Genomic DNA, 16,609 nt, shown 5'->3' with positions numbered 1-16,609 from the left:
ACAGTTTCTTCAGAATGAGAAGCAGCTCTTCAAGTATTATGAAGGAACTACACTGTAATGAACATTCTCTGTTGTATTTTAAAAATGACAAACAGCCATGCTATATGCATGTTAGCAATGACTTTTTCAGGGATGCGTTGGAACACACAAAGCAGGTAGGATGGAAGTGCGTTGGTCCCTGGAAGTTGAATAGTTCCACGGTAGCTTAGATTAGCACATGAGATCGGTCGGTTTTTGTATCTGAATTCTGGTGAACCATCTGCATACCTCTTTAACAGCCATGTCTCATCATCTGTATGCACTACTTAGTTATACATCACACATTACCACGTAACTCTTTGACAGCACACCTATCTCTGTCTTAGTACTTTGCACAGAGCCCTTCGGTGGTACAAAAACAGGCAGTTTTATGGCCTACTGACAATATAGAATGAAGTATGCTTGCCGACTCGTGCAAGCCATTATTGCATAATATTTAGCACATTAACTTTATATAAACATCTGTACATTGGTACTATTCTTCAAGCTTTTTACTCCAAATCGTTATAAGCTCATTTCTTTCTGAAATAAGAAACCCATGAAATGTATCAGGCCCAAGGGTAAGTGATTTACTGGTTGCAGTTATCTTAAATCTGGGAAGTAATACTGTGAGGTCTGCAAAACTGTATACAGTTTTCAGCATATTCATCAACTGGCTATAAAGCTCTGAAAACAGACTCTGAAAATTGAAGCAGACAGTTTTTATTTCTTTGGCTACACATTCTGTACATGCAACATTTTTTATAGAATGGATCCAACCATAATTACACCTGAACATTTTTGCTTGAAAGTCTGAATTACTTTCAAATGAGTACTGCAGTTTATATTATCCGTGCAGTGCTAGACAAAATGGTTTTCCCTGCAGAATTAGGTAATGCGAACAGTATTTACAGTGGAAATAGCATCAGGTTTTAGCTGCATATGAATTCTTGAGAGGGGAAAAATACAAAGATATTGAATTACTGCTTCTGAAAATTTGGCAAAAATTGAATAATTAGCATAAGTTAATCCTATAAGACTGTCCACCGTATATATATATATATATATATATATATATATATATATATATATATATATATATATACAGACGTGCTCAAATTTGTTGGTACCCCTCCACAAAAAACGAAGAATGCACAATTTTCTCTGAAACAACTTGAAACTGACAAAAGTAATTGGCATCCACCATTGTTTATTCCATATTTAATAGAAATCAGACTTTGCTTTTGATTTTTTATTCAACATAATATTGTAATTAAGAAAACAAATGAAAATGGCATGGACAAAAATGATGGGACCGCTAACCTAATATTTTGTTGCACAACCTTTAGAGGCAATCACTGCAATCAAATGTTTTCTGTAGCTCTCAATGAGACTTCTGCACCTTTTGCACCTTTAGTTTGGCCCACTCTTCCTGAGCAAACTGCTCCAGCTGTCTCAGGTTTGATGGGTGCCTTCTCCAGACTGCAAGTTTCAGCTCTTTCCATAGATGTTCGATAGGATTCAGATCAGGACTCATAGAAGGCCACTTCAGAATAGTCCAATGTTTTGTCCTTATCCATTCTTGGGTGCTTTTAGCTGTGTGTTATGGGTCATTATCCTGTTAGAGGACCCATGACCTGCGACTGAGACAGAGCTTTCTGACAATGGGCAGTATGTTTCACTCCAGAATGCCTTGATAGTCTTGAGATTTCATTGTGCCCTGCACAGATTCAAGGCACCCTGTGCCAGGTGCAGCAAAGCAGCCCCCCTGTAGGTATGGTGTTCTTTTCTTTGAAAGCTTCATTTTTTCATCTGTGAACATAGAGCTGATGTGACTTGCCAAAAAGCTCCAGTTTTGACTCATCTCTCCAAAGGACATTCTCCCAAAAGAATTGTGGCTTGTCAATATGCATTTTAGCAAATTCCAGTCTGGCTTTTTTTATGTTTTTCTTTCAAAAGTGGAGTCCTCCTGGGTCTTCTTCCATGTAGCCCACTTTCGCTCAAAAAGCGGCGGATGGTGTGATCAGAAACTGACGTACCTTCACCTTGGAGTTCAGCTTGTATCTCTTTGGCAGTTAGCCTTGGTTCTTTTTCTACCATTCTCACTATCCTTCTGTTCAATCTGGGGTCGATTTTCCTCTTGCGGCTGCGCCCAGGGAGGTTGGCTACAGTTCCATGGACCTTAAACTTCTTAATAATATTTGCAACTGTTGTCACAGGAACATCAAGCTGCTTGAGATGGTCTTGTAGCCTTTACCTTTACCATGCTTGTCTATTATTTTCTTTCTGATCTCCTCAGACAACTCTCTCCTTTGCTTTCTCTGCTCCATGTTCAGTGTGGTGCACACAATGATACCAAACAGCACAGTGACTACTTTTCTCCATTTAAATAGGCTGAATGACTGATTACAAGATTGGAGACATGTGTGATACTAATTAAAGAAACTAATTAGTTTGAAATATCACTATAATCCAATTATTTATTATCTTTTCTAAGGGGTACCAACAAATGTGTCCAGGCCATTTTAGAATATCTTTGTAGAATAAGCAATAATTCATCTCTTTTCACAGCTTCTTTGCTTTATTCTATGACATACCAAAGGCATGCAAGTATACATGATAAAATAGCTTTTAATTTCATCACTTTTCAGGAGGAATGAAGCATTATTTCAATGAGCTGTAAGGGTACCAACAAATTTGAGCACGTCTGTATATATATATATACTAGGTTTTGTAACCTGTCTTATGGGTCAAACAACTGCTCTCTGATTTGTAAAACGAGATCCATGATCTGCAGGAGGAATGTGTGATGTCATAACATAAACAGTGTATCTTCTCCCTCTGTCATCCTGTGGTTATTAAGTATAGTTAATTACACAGCTTCCTTTGCTACCTCTGTAAACAAAATAACAAATTATACCCCAATAACCTGGCATTGGCTAAGATTTTCTTGAGATCCACATGCCTTTGTTAAAGTAAAGCACAGTATTAACAATTATTATTATTTGTTTATTTAGCAGACACCTTTATCCAAGGCGACTTACAGAGACTAGGGTGTATGAACTATGCATCAGCTGCAAAGTCACTTACAATTACATCTCACCCGAAAGACGGAGCACAAGGAGGTTAAGTGACTTGCTTAGGGTCACACAATGAGTCAGTGGCTGAGGTGGGATTTGAACCGGGGACCTCCTGGTTACAAGCCCCTTTTCTTTAACCACTGGACCAAACAGCCTCCTATAGTTAAAATGATATATCAACAATATATAATTAAAATTGTTTTCAGCTTGTAGGATATACATTAACTCGTAGGCCATATGGTGCAGAAGCATTGATAGATCATTTTTACGCATTCATTAAATACTTCAATCTTGAATATTTATACTATAAATACGGAACAAACAGACAAAAAGAAAGGGATCCCAATGCCAGGCATTGCCATATACACATTGCACTTGGGTGCCATAAATAAGGGACAGCAATAAATTCTATTGTGGTGTGTTGACTGTAAGCGTTCGGGTCTGTAATCCAAATCCTCATTAACACAGTATTTTTAAACAGGAAAAAACACAAACTATACATTTACCTGTCTAGACATAAATAACTCAGACGTTTAATCAGGAGACCAAAAAAAAAAAGTGCTAATAACAGAGTAAAAAGCTTTGAGAATCTGGCACAAAGTGTTTGACCATGAGGTGCCTAAATGACTGCTTCTGATTTTCCATATGTACAGGATTAGCATGAGGTGTGCAATATTTAAATAAACCATGCTGATTTATTGTTGACAATGTTGAGCCCTGTTAAGCTGAGCCACATCTCTTTGGCTGGCATAACTGATGGCATTTGTGTTTTTTCGCACAGGTTTATGTAACTCCGCTGACAGCTGGATGATTGTTCCCAATATTAAACAGAACCACTACACTGTGCATGGACTGCAGAGCGGCACCAAGTACATCTTCATCGTCAAGGCGATAAATCAGGCTGGCAGCCGAAGCAGTGAGCCTGGCAAGCTCAAGACAAACAGTAAGTGTCGCTGCTTAAGCAGGAGCTTCGAAGTATGTTTTTGAAGAGGCACTTGAACATTGGACTGAAGTGCTAGGTCACAGCAGTTGACTGCAGTCCAGATCGTTATCCTACACTACGTCTCCAGTTGCCATACATTTGTTAGTCGCACTTTAAAAAACAGTGTTTTTTCATAATGAAGAGTTCCAATCCAAATGGCTTTAGCTTGTGTTGAGTATTTTTTTTTTGTCTGTTGAATCGATTAAATCCCGTGGTTTCCTTGAAAAAAAGTTTCTGTTATATTGTTGAATGGCTTGACTAAAAGATGAAAGGACAGTGTCATAGACCTCTCTACCATTACTTTTGATACTAAGATTAAAACAACCTTATCTTGCTACACATATAGTACTTAAGAAGCACACAAATACATTGGGTTTGTATAAATACTATAACACAAAACTGAACCATCATCCTTTATTGAAAGTGTAATGCTTTCTTGTCCAACAATAGTCACACAACAACTCAATATTGTTCCTTACATCTCCTCTTCATGCTGCTAGTGAGTCACTGAGCGTGGTTGTGTGGTACTCACTCCCACTCCTCCTCCACCACGGCACCTGCAAGCTCCTGTGGGCAGCATGCAGCAAGTCTCATACATGTTCAATTGGGAACATTAGCAGGAATTTGGCTGAATTTCTGTAGGTCTGGGAAGAACAAAATAAAAGTAATCCTAAGCTAATTAGGAGTTGTACTGTATGTATTACCATCATACTTGCATATAAATCTACATTTGAAAAAGTGTAATATTTTTGGGTGCCACAAAGCTTCCTTGGATAAAATGTGTCTGAATATAGTCAAGTGCACTATTTTCTCTGCTTCATTGAAAAAGATGAATGCCCTACACTGTAGGCCTTTGTATTTAAGGTATCTGATTTTTTTTTGTTTTGTTTTGGCCATAGGGTTTTATTATAAATTCTATTTTTTAAGGTTTTGAACTGCCAGTATATACGTTTTACTTTAATTGAGGTCTCATTAGAATTGATGGTTTATTTTTTTAAAACAGAACAAATAATCTAAATGTAATGTTTTTGAGGTCTGCGTGCATAATTTAGCATGCTCAGATTGTTTACAACATGTTATCCACATTAATTGTTAGCAAAACTAGCTGTTCATTTGGGACATTTAAATACCGCCAGGTATCAGATATTATTTTTGCAATAACAAATGCCTCAGTTTGCAATAACAAATGCCTCATAAACAGATTTAATGTTCAAAGACATTACCTGCTAGTTTTTTAACCATGGAGACAAAAAGACAAGGTCAGTTATCCAGAAACCCCAGGCCAGAGTTGACCAACCCTGATATAACAGTTAACGTCCACTGCAGAAAGTATTCATATATTGTGAAAGTATTAATATATTGTGAAAGTATTCATATATTGTGAAAGTATTCATATATTGTGTGTTCAAGAGGTGTTGTAGTTCCATATTTCAAATGGTATATAAAAGTGGTATAAAAAAGATCATGAAAAGGGTAAGTGGTTAAAATCTATGATGTCTTATTGATGCTTTAAATAAGGAGCCCACTCCTCTTTAAAGTTACATAATCTAAATCCACACACCTGAAAAAGTACTCTCTGGGCAGGCAAGCAAAACGCAAAAAAAAAAAAAAATGTCACTAAATATTTAAACCATAAAATGCTCAGTCTATAACTAACAACTCTAGCATTAAATAATTTAATTCCCTTAGGTGTGACATTTGTGTGGGTGAGAGTCTTCGCTGCATACGACAGTTATACAAACTTAGATTAGTTCTAGGGTCACAGAAGAACAAGATGTTTTTTTTTTTTTTTTAAACTTGCCAAAATATAGTTTTCAGCTTCTCGGTTGTAATGTATATTTTGCCCTCTTGTCAGAATATTTGCTTAAGGCCAATATTTTAACAGTATACTTGTGAATTTGGAAAGTGCTTTTTCTTGTTTACGTTCTTGTTTACGTAAAAAGAAATGCCAGGGCTTTGCATATCATAGTTGGTTGAACATAAGAATCTCCTGATTTCTAACCTATAGATCAACTTTTAGCAAAAACTAACCTGTGTGAAAAATAAAGCATTTTACTGTTACCTTTTGTTTTAGGTCAGCCTTTCAAGTTGGACCCGAAATCTGCCCATCGGAAGTTAAAGGTGTCCCATGACAATCTAACTGTTGAACGTGATGAGACTTCTTCAAAAAAGAGTCACACGCAAGAGCGTTTCACCAGTCAGGGGAGCTATGGTGTGACAGGCAATGTGTACATTGACAGCGGGCGCCACTATTGGGAGTCCCTTATTGGAGGAAGCACATGGTATGTGAGATACACGTTTTACTCCATTCACTTGTAGCACTGACCTACCTAGCTATACACTGTTTGTTTTGGTTTTTTTAGAAGAAAAATCTGTGTTAATGATAAAAAAAAGTTTTGAAAAAAAATACATCAGTGTATGGACGCATCATTGTTTTGTTCTAGTTTTATTAAAAAAAAGTGTTTTTGTTTTTCAAATTGCAAGAGAAACGCACGTCATATTACTGTAAAAAGGGTAAAAAGGGTTTAGGTACTAAGCACAGTGAGGACAGCACTGAATGAGTCTGCAAGGTGTTAAAACTATTCTGGAGGGACACGTGGCCATTCATCCATGATTATACTGGAAATCTGCAGCAAAGTCTGGTAACATTTTAGATTACAGGGCATGAATAGACTACAGGCCATGTAAGAGCAGTAACCCTTGGTAGGTAACCAATTATTAGTTACATATTGTTTCTAAATTATTTGTCCAACCCAGTAATACAAAAACACTAATACACTACACATCGTTTAAGTTTGTAAACCACCAATTTTATCATAATAAACCTTTCTAAGGAAAGAAAGTCACAGACATCAAGCCAATGAGGATGAGTTTCATCTGCTTCAATGAGTTAATCGAATCAAAACATTACAGTTCTGTGGTAATGGGTGATTTCAGCATAAACACTCTATAGAAAGGATAGAAGCCACCGGTAAGAAGAGAAAGTTTGGGAAAGCCCACTTACCCTCTCTCTCTTTTTACACACAAACACTAATAATGAGCTGATCATGAGGCACCAAAGCAGGATTCACAATTCAGTCCCTATGTAAACAGCAGTCTCTCTATGTCTAGGAGTTCTAATACTGCTCCGGGATACGCAGGGCACATTTGAATAAGGAGAGGTTAAAAAGAAAGTGTTGTTGGCACTAATGCTAAAAGCATGTTGGCATAGATGGAATCCCCAGACCAGAAACAGATTTACCATCCAGCAAGGGATTAGAAACCATTAACTGCTTCTGTAAATTCTGTTTTAGAGAGTAAATATGAGTGCCATTAAGCTTACAGCTCAGTCTGTTTACTTCAGTCCGGGATTGCTTTGATTACAAACAATTGAACTGAATTAAATTTAACAGATCAAACAACCAACAGCAATTAGATTTGATTACATACAAAGAAGGAGGTTTGGTTCTTGTTGCCCCTTTTTGCTTAGCATGCTGAGACTGGCTGTAGACACACACACTGTCTGGGAGCTACTGTATACAACGATACCAACAAATTATCAATTTAAAACTGAATACCAGGTTCCAAGGTTCATTAAAGTCAATACTTTATTAGAATAAGTGATGTTAGAGGATACACCTTGAACGTTCATGAATACTGCAGTACTGAGGAATGACGAATAATGGGTTGTCTACGCCTATCCCCAGGATACTATGTACACCTATCCCCATGATACTGTTTACATAACAAGTACAATGTTTGGAAAAGGAAATATGTTTACCTAAATTTAACAGCATCAATCATTCTGTCGTTTGGATTTGAATGAATACAAAGCAGTAAAAAAAATAATAAATAAATGCAGCAGCATCGAATATGAAAATGTGATCTCTCATCACTTGATGTATAATACAGGGTACTGTATGTGTATGTATGCATGTATGATGGTATCATGAAAAGATGTCAATTAATTCTGTATTCTTGTTTTTCTCAGGTATGCAGTTGGAATCTCCTACAAGTCAGCTCCCAAGCATGAGTGGATTGGTAAGAATTCAGCCTCTTGGGTCTTGTGTCGCTGTAACAACTCCTGGGTGGTGAGACACAACAGCAAGGAGTTACCCATCGAGCCCTCCCCTCACCTGCGGCGTGTTGGAGTTTTGCTGGACTACGACAATGGCTTTCTGGCCTTCTACGATGCTGTAAGCTCTCAGCACCTTTACACGTTTGACATTTCATTTGCACAGCCCGTGTGCCCTGTATTTAACGTGTGGAACAAGTGTTTAACAGTTTTAACAGGGCTTCCCATACCAGATCATTTGGAGTGCACTGAGCTGCAGCCGTGATCGCCGTGGCAACAAGGATAACAAGGACTCTCGGTGTATCCCAGGAGCGAATGTCTCGGAGAACTTATTTGGCTAGAACTGCTTTACATTAGCTTTCTCTGAACAGTCCAGTCAGAGCTGCAAGTGCAGACGTTCGCTGCACTTCACTGTAAAAATGTATAAGCCATGGCTTTAAGTTGTTCTATACTTTGTACTTATTCTCTAATGGTGAAAACAAATGATACATTATTTATGAAAAAAAGTAATAATTCGACTAAAAAAAGTAGAATTGATTTGCTTTGCACATTATTGTTTACTATTATATTTATGCTTAGCTGGTTTATTTTGGGAGATTTTAAAAAGAGGGACTAAAATAATAGTCCTTTTTTAAACAACTTTTTTTTTTAATCCAGGGGTGCTTTTATTTGGGTCTTCGAACATGGATAAACAGAACTGAAGTGTTGTCTATGATTTTAGGTGTTTCTGTTCTGCCTTTGTAACCAGCATGCCAATATAATAAGCCTTGAGGAATGTAGCCTAACAAACAATTACTTTTAACAGTATATATGGATGACTTAGTCAAATGTGTGCATTCATGTTGATAACTGTTGTAATGTCTTCAGTCCCGTTTATCCTTTCACAAAGGGAAAATATCTTCCTGTCGTTTTAACTGGCAGGATCTTTTATCATACAATTTTTTTTTTATTAAATGAAAACAATATGAAAATACTACCATACAATGTTTTTGTTGTTGTTTTTTACCACTTCAAGTTATTATTTTTAAGCATTTTTAGCGGATCAATAAAATATCTTTAATAATGGATTGCAGGGTGTTCATTGCTGCACTACCTTTCATTCTGCACCGAAGACTGAGAACAATGTCATGGACTGGAATACACATGCAGTAGGAAATCTGTCAAGTAACAGGACATTACCTTGGTGGAAAATGCTGTTAAAAATCACCCAGATACACAATGGATTCAAATTATTATTTGACTGTCTGAACTGAGATGACTTTCACCAGTGTATCTTCCACTTCAAGGAGAAAACGGAAAGAATGCTTTTCCTGCGTAATCTGCATTTTATTCATGGGAGCCAAGTCTCCCCCTTCTCTACTATGAATTGTTAATCACTTTTCAGTAAATAAACCCGAGTGTTGGTTTCAGATTGCCTGTCACTGCAGCACTGGTGTACATTCTTGAGGTTTCAGTGCTCATTTCCGGTCATATGGCAGATAAACTGCTGCTTGCCAGTTTGTTTGTTTTTAGGGGTTATTTGTGTTTGTATTTTTTGTATTTTTTTATTTTATTTTGCTGTACCATATTCAGTGTCTGTTTCTTGGATTAAAAAAGTTTGAAAAGCAACTGTCAGGTTCCTTTCTGCATCTTAAGTTCTGTTTCTAAAACAACAAAAAAACAGGAAGGTTCTAATATTAAAGATTTAAATGACAGCGTTATATAAATCTGTCCCTGATTAGATTAATGGAATAGATCCAGTGCCTGTGAGCTACCAATGTGCAAATCTCCTGCTAACTGATCAAAGGCATGCCATTTGCCCTCCTCACTAATAGCTACAATCCTTTCACAAAAACAAGCATAGCATTACTCCCACTCCCACCGGTAAGTGAGTTTTATATATTGTGGCATACAGAAATGACTTTCGCTGAAGTAAAGCTAGAATATTGAATTGATAGATGGCAAAGCAGCAGTGCCAACAACTCCCCTACACTTCACATTTTTCTCTTCTAACAACTTGCCAGAATGACAGTGTTTCTAATAACTAGGGATGCTTCTTTGACTTGTATAGACGTGTTTCAACAAGCTTGTTCTTTTCACTTTCACTGTTTAAATGTGTTTGTCTACCACACTAAGAAATAGCTATAGATTTGTAAAAAAAAAAAAAATCTGGATTACAAAAATAATATCGCTACTCAGATATCATAATTATCGGCATTGAGGATGGCTGAAGTGAAATGTATTAGCTTGGTGCATACCAGTTACCTCGAAAAGAAGTTGCATTAGTCCCCCCAGAAACATTTTGATTGTGCATTGCAAGGAAAATATTACTGAAATAAAAACAAACAGTTTATTTTTTATCTGCTAAGAAGAAAAATCCAAACAATATTCAAGTTTAATCATTGAGATGTTGATATCAGGCTGTTTTTAAGAAGGTGCAGCAGCATTGATCAAAAGTGAGAAAAGCCATTTTGTTTAACATTACCAGCTTCCCAACCTTCTCTTAACTACCAGGCATGGAACAATTTCTCAGGGAGCATCACTTAAATACCTATGAAAATTGGGGATGGCTTAGATTGTTAATCACTGTTTAAAATACAGAATGTCGACAGTTATAGTCAACTAGTCAAGGTGAACCTTTGAACTGCATTTCCATGGCAACCTCCTTGAGTTAAAAAAATATTAACATATAGGTCAGGAAAGGTTATTGCTTGAGGAAACAGACTAAACTAAAGAATTCACCAGATGTGACCAACATGGAAAATCTCAAGGGCAAAGGGGACATCGTGTTTCTATTTTTGATAAGATAAACCAGAATTAATAAACAGGAATTATAAAACCCCATCTACTACTTCTGGCATATGTGTAAGTGGTCACAAACCACTTCATTAGACCGGTTGTACTCCTCCCATCAAGAATTAGTCCTTTTGTACAACATGTATTCCTTTTGTGTGTTTGAAGGTTAGGATATAAATTCTGATGCAGTGGGACACTAGAATGACATCACAATATTGTATTCATATAGCTCTTTTCAATTCATACACTGTATACATTGTATTTGTATTTGCTTGCGATTGTAAGTCGCCCTGGATAAGGGCGTCTGCTAAGAAATAAATAATAATAATAATAATAATACACAATTTATTTTGAACACAAATATATAAGGTGCTGCTACAAGTGTCTTCATATGGTTTCAAGGGCATGTATTATTTTGGTAAAACTTTTTTTGAACTGGACACTACTGTATGTGGCATTCATAACACCTTCATAAATGCTGCATAATAATTTATAATTCTGTGAATAATCATTCAGAATCACACAGATAGAACATACATCTGTATTCATAATATGTAGTCACTGCATGCATTAGTTAATAGATAAGACACAAACACAATATAATGAAAACAATAAGTACAACAGTTGACCAAACAGTGGTCAAGCCCTACTTCCACTAAAAGAAGGGTTCTGCTACCAGAGTACACTGCGCTACACACCCTCACTACACTGGATAGGGATTGTTTCCTGATCCTCACTAACCTAATCCACAAACAATAACGAGTTCCGGTTACACACATAGTGACTCTTGGTTTGCACCGATTAACAGGGTAACAGATGCTTACTGGTTTGTTGTTTCGCTCTCCTCAATTGAAAACAGTAGAACAAGGGGGTGTAGCGTAGCCTCTTTTTAAATGGTTGCGTGCTCCCCAGGGCATGCCCCACCCAGCCAATCAGGGATTCCCAGTCAACAAAACCCTGGCCTAGCCTCCCTGTTCATTTAGCTGACTGAAAGTGCGTCTCAGTCAAATGTCCGAGCTTTTCAATTAGCTGACTGACAGTGCTTCTCCAGTCGAGCGTCCGAGCACTTTCTGCAGTGGCACACATGCGCTGAGAAGCCAGTGACAGAGCCTGCCCCCGTCCCTTAGCCTTTTTTCATTTATAGTACCGATTTAAAGATGAGTATTGCATTACTGTGCTGTATTCTTGTATTATTTGCCATATTCACGATGTAAATAGCAGGTGTACATATTTATTAAAATCGGTTCTATACTGTGCTTACAGCTAGCTTTAATGTACATTTGCAACGTCAAATCAATGAGCTGTGTTTTGCAACAACAAAAAAAGGCTCCCCGTTACTTTTAATGTACAAAGTTACAATTTTAAACCTTTTAAACCTTACATACCAACTAGAAATAGAGTAGTTTACTCAAGTAAACTTCACTCTATCATAGATATTTTGACAGTTGTGAATAAACGTAAAATGTTGCTAGGTTAAAGTGTTATGTTTCTCTTACAACATAAAACTACTGTTTACCAACAATAAGGGCTGAAGAAAAACACTGTATAAATAGAATTTTTTGAAAACAATACAGACATAATGTACAGTCTTTTTCTATCACAATATACTCACACAATTGTAACTCCTGCATACATCTTTAAACCTGCTCGCTCACATTTATTCTATTACAAAACATGGTAATGCCTTCCTCAGTGTTATTTCCATTTTAATATTCTTAACTAAGGTTATTTTAACATAGACACTCCTATTGCTTCTATTTAAATAGCACCACTACACCACTAATGGGGAAATGTCAAATAAGTCGATGACTAGTCAATATGAAACCATTGTTGTTTGGTAAAACCTAATTTGCTCGCAACAAAAAAAAGGGGGAGTAAAGGTATCATGAAGAAAGAATGTCAGATGACTACAGATGAGTATTGGAACAGTTAGGGAGGACAGAGTAATTACTTTGTTCTAAATATGTTGTCTTCACTAGATTCAAATTAAAATATGAAAATGGATTGTTGAAACACAGGGTCCCCAAAACCCTTTACCAATCTGTTTAACAAAGATATGTATTTAGTGAAGATTATTGTGCCTCAAATGAGGTCTTTAGCACAGCTGTGCACAGCTGCCTTCTCTTTACTGCTCTGGCATCTTCATTATTTATGACACAATACAGGCTAATTTGGCAGGTTGTTAGCATAAAAATTGAAAACAATCCCTAGTCTAATTATACAATATAGTCCACAAATTGAAGGATATTACTGTATTAGGAATACCCTGAATTAATATCAGTAGAACTAAAGCACCTGTGACGTGTTGAAAATTGAAGCATCAAAATGTTTTATGGCGTACCTATAAATACAATGATTTCTGTCTAGTCTACACTATAATGCTGAAGCTGATTAAGCCAGACAGTAAATTAATTGCAAACTGATTGGGAGGTACTAGTTTAGACTGGTATTAAAACTGTCTTTGCATTGTGCTGTAATGCATACTCTCCAGCTGTAAAGATATGGGTGACAACTAAACATTTGCGCTTGTAATGAATCCTCCTTGGTCCATGCAGCAGTAGAGGGCCCATCACACTGGAAATCAGGGTCTGGGAGGACAGCAGGTCAGGTAGGAAGATACAGTACATATGTGGTTAGCTGAGAAATAAAATCATCTGGAGACACAGCTGCAACAGCTTTCCTTCTGTAATTGTGTGCTGGACATAGCAGGTTTCAGTTTGCATGCTGCATTAGACTATATCAGTTGCCGACTCCCTCCCACATTGCAGAGTGCATCCACTTTCAGAGATTAATCTCTTACACTACTTCCACATAGAGGGTAGGAGAAGCACTCTCTCATTCTGTGCTTGCTCACAGACTAAATTCACTCTCAAATACAAAGGGTCCCATATATTTCAACACAAAGATGCAATTTTCCAACAATATCTTCTTCTTCCCTTCTTTTGCTATTATATGCTTTATGCTGCATATTTTTCCCCCTCAATACCCTTGAACTCTGCTCATTGATAGAACCATCTTCTTCACCCCAATGGCTATCTCATTTTAGAAAGTACATTGGGATTGCACAGGCAGTGTCACACTGGCTCTGACAATACTGTGGGTAAGGGAGGCAAAATCAGCAGGCACTCACTGCGTCACCCTGCCATGCTACAGCTACTGGGCCGATGACCTGTGAGCTCAAGCAGACACAAGCAGGGCTGACTGTTGTCCTCCAGGGGCCAGTAGCCCGACATTATATACTAAGGCACTCTAAATAAAAATACAGTAATCCGTCGCATATCCGACCAGAGTAAAGGCGGATATGTAAAAAGGCGGTTAAATTAATGCTGTTTTAAGTACCATTATAAACAGCTGTAACAATTATTATATTCACACAATTATTGTTTTGAGATTCAGCTTTTATTAGGGAGCTCCCCAAAATCCCTTGTTTAGAAAGATACAGGGTACTAATGCTTGTGACAGAGTAGTCATCTGCCATGTGGGTGTGTGCATTCGCTGCCGAGTGACAGGCAAGAGATCGAGACGGAGTTTGAAGTTGATACGCCCCACAGGCGAACAGGATTTATTTACATATCAACACAATGAATAGCTCAAGTGACACTACCAGCAATGGTTGCACACAGAGCACATACAACACAGTGTATGAAAACTTTGGTAGGATCTACAATATCTGAACTAATATTATCTGTTCAATAATGAACTAACGTTGCTGAAGAGATTGATCATGGCGGATAAACCGCTAGGGGAGATATGTGACGTGCGGATACGTAATGGATTACTGTAAAATAAGCTAGCTTGATCACTTCATAGAATTTCACTACTGATATAGCCTTGCTGATTGGACCAAGGCCCTTGACCTTAATCATTTTTTGTATATATATATTTTTTTAAACAAGTTGCTTTCAGGGTGGTACAGTATTTATAGGTATTAATATGGATTATGGTCATTGAGTAATGTACTCTCCAATTTAGAAAATATGTGAGTAAAATGTATTTTGGGTGAGTCAAATGCAACATTACCTTGAAGCCATGAGTACTTTCAATAAATACTGTACATATTTTTTTTTTCTCAATTCTGTTTATTGATTTTTCAAACACAGTAGACATAACATCCATTATTTAAGAACAATTACAATTAAAAATGATGTTAACATGTTTGCCTTCCCCAGTACCTTCCACCCACCATCCCACCTTCCCCTTCTTGGCCTCCCACCCCGCCAAGCTCCCAAACACCCATCCCGCAACCTCCCACCCCTTCAAAAAGTATGCACTACAGGAGGGGAAGAAAAAAAAACTTAAAAAAATGGAAAAAGTGGGGAAATAGTGAAGGATGAAGTGTAGAGCAGAGGAGACTACTTTTAGAGAACAGAGAGAGGAGAGACTTTTAGGTATTGGGCACAGGTGAGGTATGGAGTCTCAGCTCAAAGTAGATGAGAAAGGGTTGTCATGTAGCATGGAACCTTTCGGTAGAACCACAAAGGGTGAATTCGATTTTTTCCAGTTTAAGTGATTGCAGAATATTTCTAATCCAGTGGGTATGAAAGGGTGGGGCAGCATGCTTCCATTTCAGCAGAATTAGGCATCTAGCCAGTAAGGTTGTAAAAGCCAAACTGTCCGACTGTAATTTTGACAAGCTAATATTCTTGGATGTAATTCCAAAGAGTGTAGGCAGAGGGGTGGGATTGAAATTTAGTCCAATTATTCTACAAAGTGACAATATAATGGAATAGATTTCGGATAACAACCTCCTACAGCTTGGATTGAGTTTAAGGATGGAGTCAATCGGTGACCCGTCAGGCAGAGTAGGGAACTGAGCTATCTTATTGTGCCCAAAGTCATGAATCTGTAGGTAGCAAAAGTCTTGCTCGGTACACTCCAAGTCTAAGACGGTGCCAAGGATCAAGAATACAGTTGCTTATTCACTAGCTAGAAACATGCATTGCAAGTGAGTGAATTCAACCATACTTTTTTTTAAAAAAAAAACAACTTATTGGTCACATGTTTCTACCAATTTCCATGCAGACTACAATCACCTGTAGCTGTCCTGGCATTTCCATTATTCACTCTCTAGCTACCGCATTCAGTATATTCACAATTGACAAATGAGACTCAACGAAGTACAAGAAGCTTGATAACATGCAAACTCAAGTTGTGCATCAAAATTGCTATGTGCACCTTTACACATTAAATATCATGCATAATTTATATTTTTTCAATGCACAGCTTATCTAGAGTGCTGACAGTACTGTTGTCTTTTCTTAAATAAAGGCCTAATCAGGTTACTCAAAACCCCCTTAACATTATTAGCTTGACATTACATGCCCTTACAATGACATAGGGAATGATACATATTTAAGAGGCCACGTTTACTTCAGTGTGCGCCAAATGCATCTTCCCCATTCCCACTAAACACTTTTGTTGCTTTTGAATTGACGGAAACTGCTCAGTCTTGAAAAGAAACTAAATTGGGTTCTGACAACTTCTTTCGGCAGCATCCTTTAGCTTTCCTTCATCCTGTTTATGGTTTCCCACATAGCACCTATATAATTGTTCCTAAGATTAGCCCTGGAGCCATTAAAGTATATAGACTGCTTCCCTGAGCAAACAGGCTGATTTCCTCTCAAGCTGGTATCTGCCTATCCTCTTTTAGTTTACTGTGGGAACAGTCAGTCCTCACAAGACCTATTCCCCTGGCAGCTG

The 16,609-nt window shown here is 37.5% G+C and overlaps 1 protein-coding gene across 6 annotated transcripts in view; it reads left to right on the top strand.

The window, feature by feature from the left end:
* Positions 1-9,738, top strand: part of LOC117407287 (E3 ubiquitin-protein ligase Midline-1) — a 135,419-nt gene extending 125,681 nt beyond the window's left edge. For all 6 annotated transcript variants that reach the window (XM_034012114.3, XM_059028977.1, XM_034012115.3 and 3 more), the window contains 3 exons: positions 3,880-4,041; positions 6,155-6,362; positions 8,051-9,738. In XM_034012114.3, coding sequence (XP_033868005.2) covers positions 3,880-4,041; positions 6,155-6,362; positions 8,051-8,399 — 719 coding nt within the window. In that variant the 3' untranslated portion in view covers positions 8,400-9,738. The remainder of the gene's footprint in view (positions 1-3,879; positions 4,042-6,154; positions 6,363-8,050) is intronic.
* Positions 9,739-16,609: the final 6,871 nt, after the last annotated feature.

The sequence above is a fragment of the Acipenser ruthenus genome, chromosome 8, assembly GCF_902713425.1.
Source record: "Acipenser ruthenus chromosome 8, fAciRut3.2 maternal haplotype, whole genome shotgun sequence".
Lineage (NCBI taxonomy): Eukaryota > Metazoa > Chordata > Actinopteri > Acipenseriformes > Acipenseridae > Acipenser > Acipenser ruthenus.
Note: the sequence above shows the minus strand (reverse complement) of the source record. Positions and strands in the feature narration are given on the sequence as shown.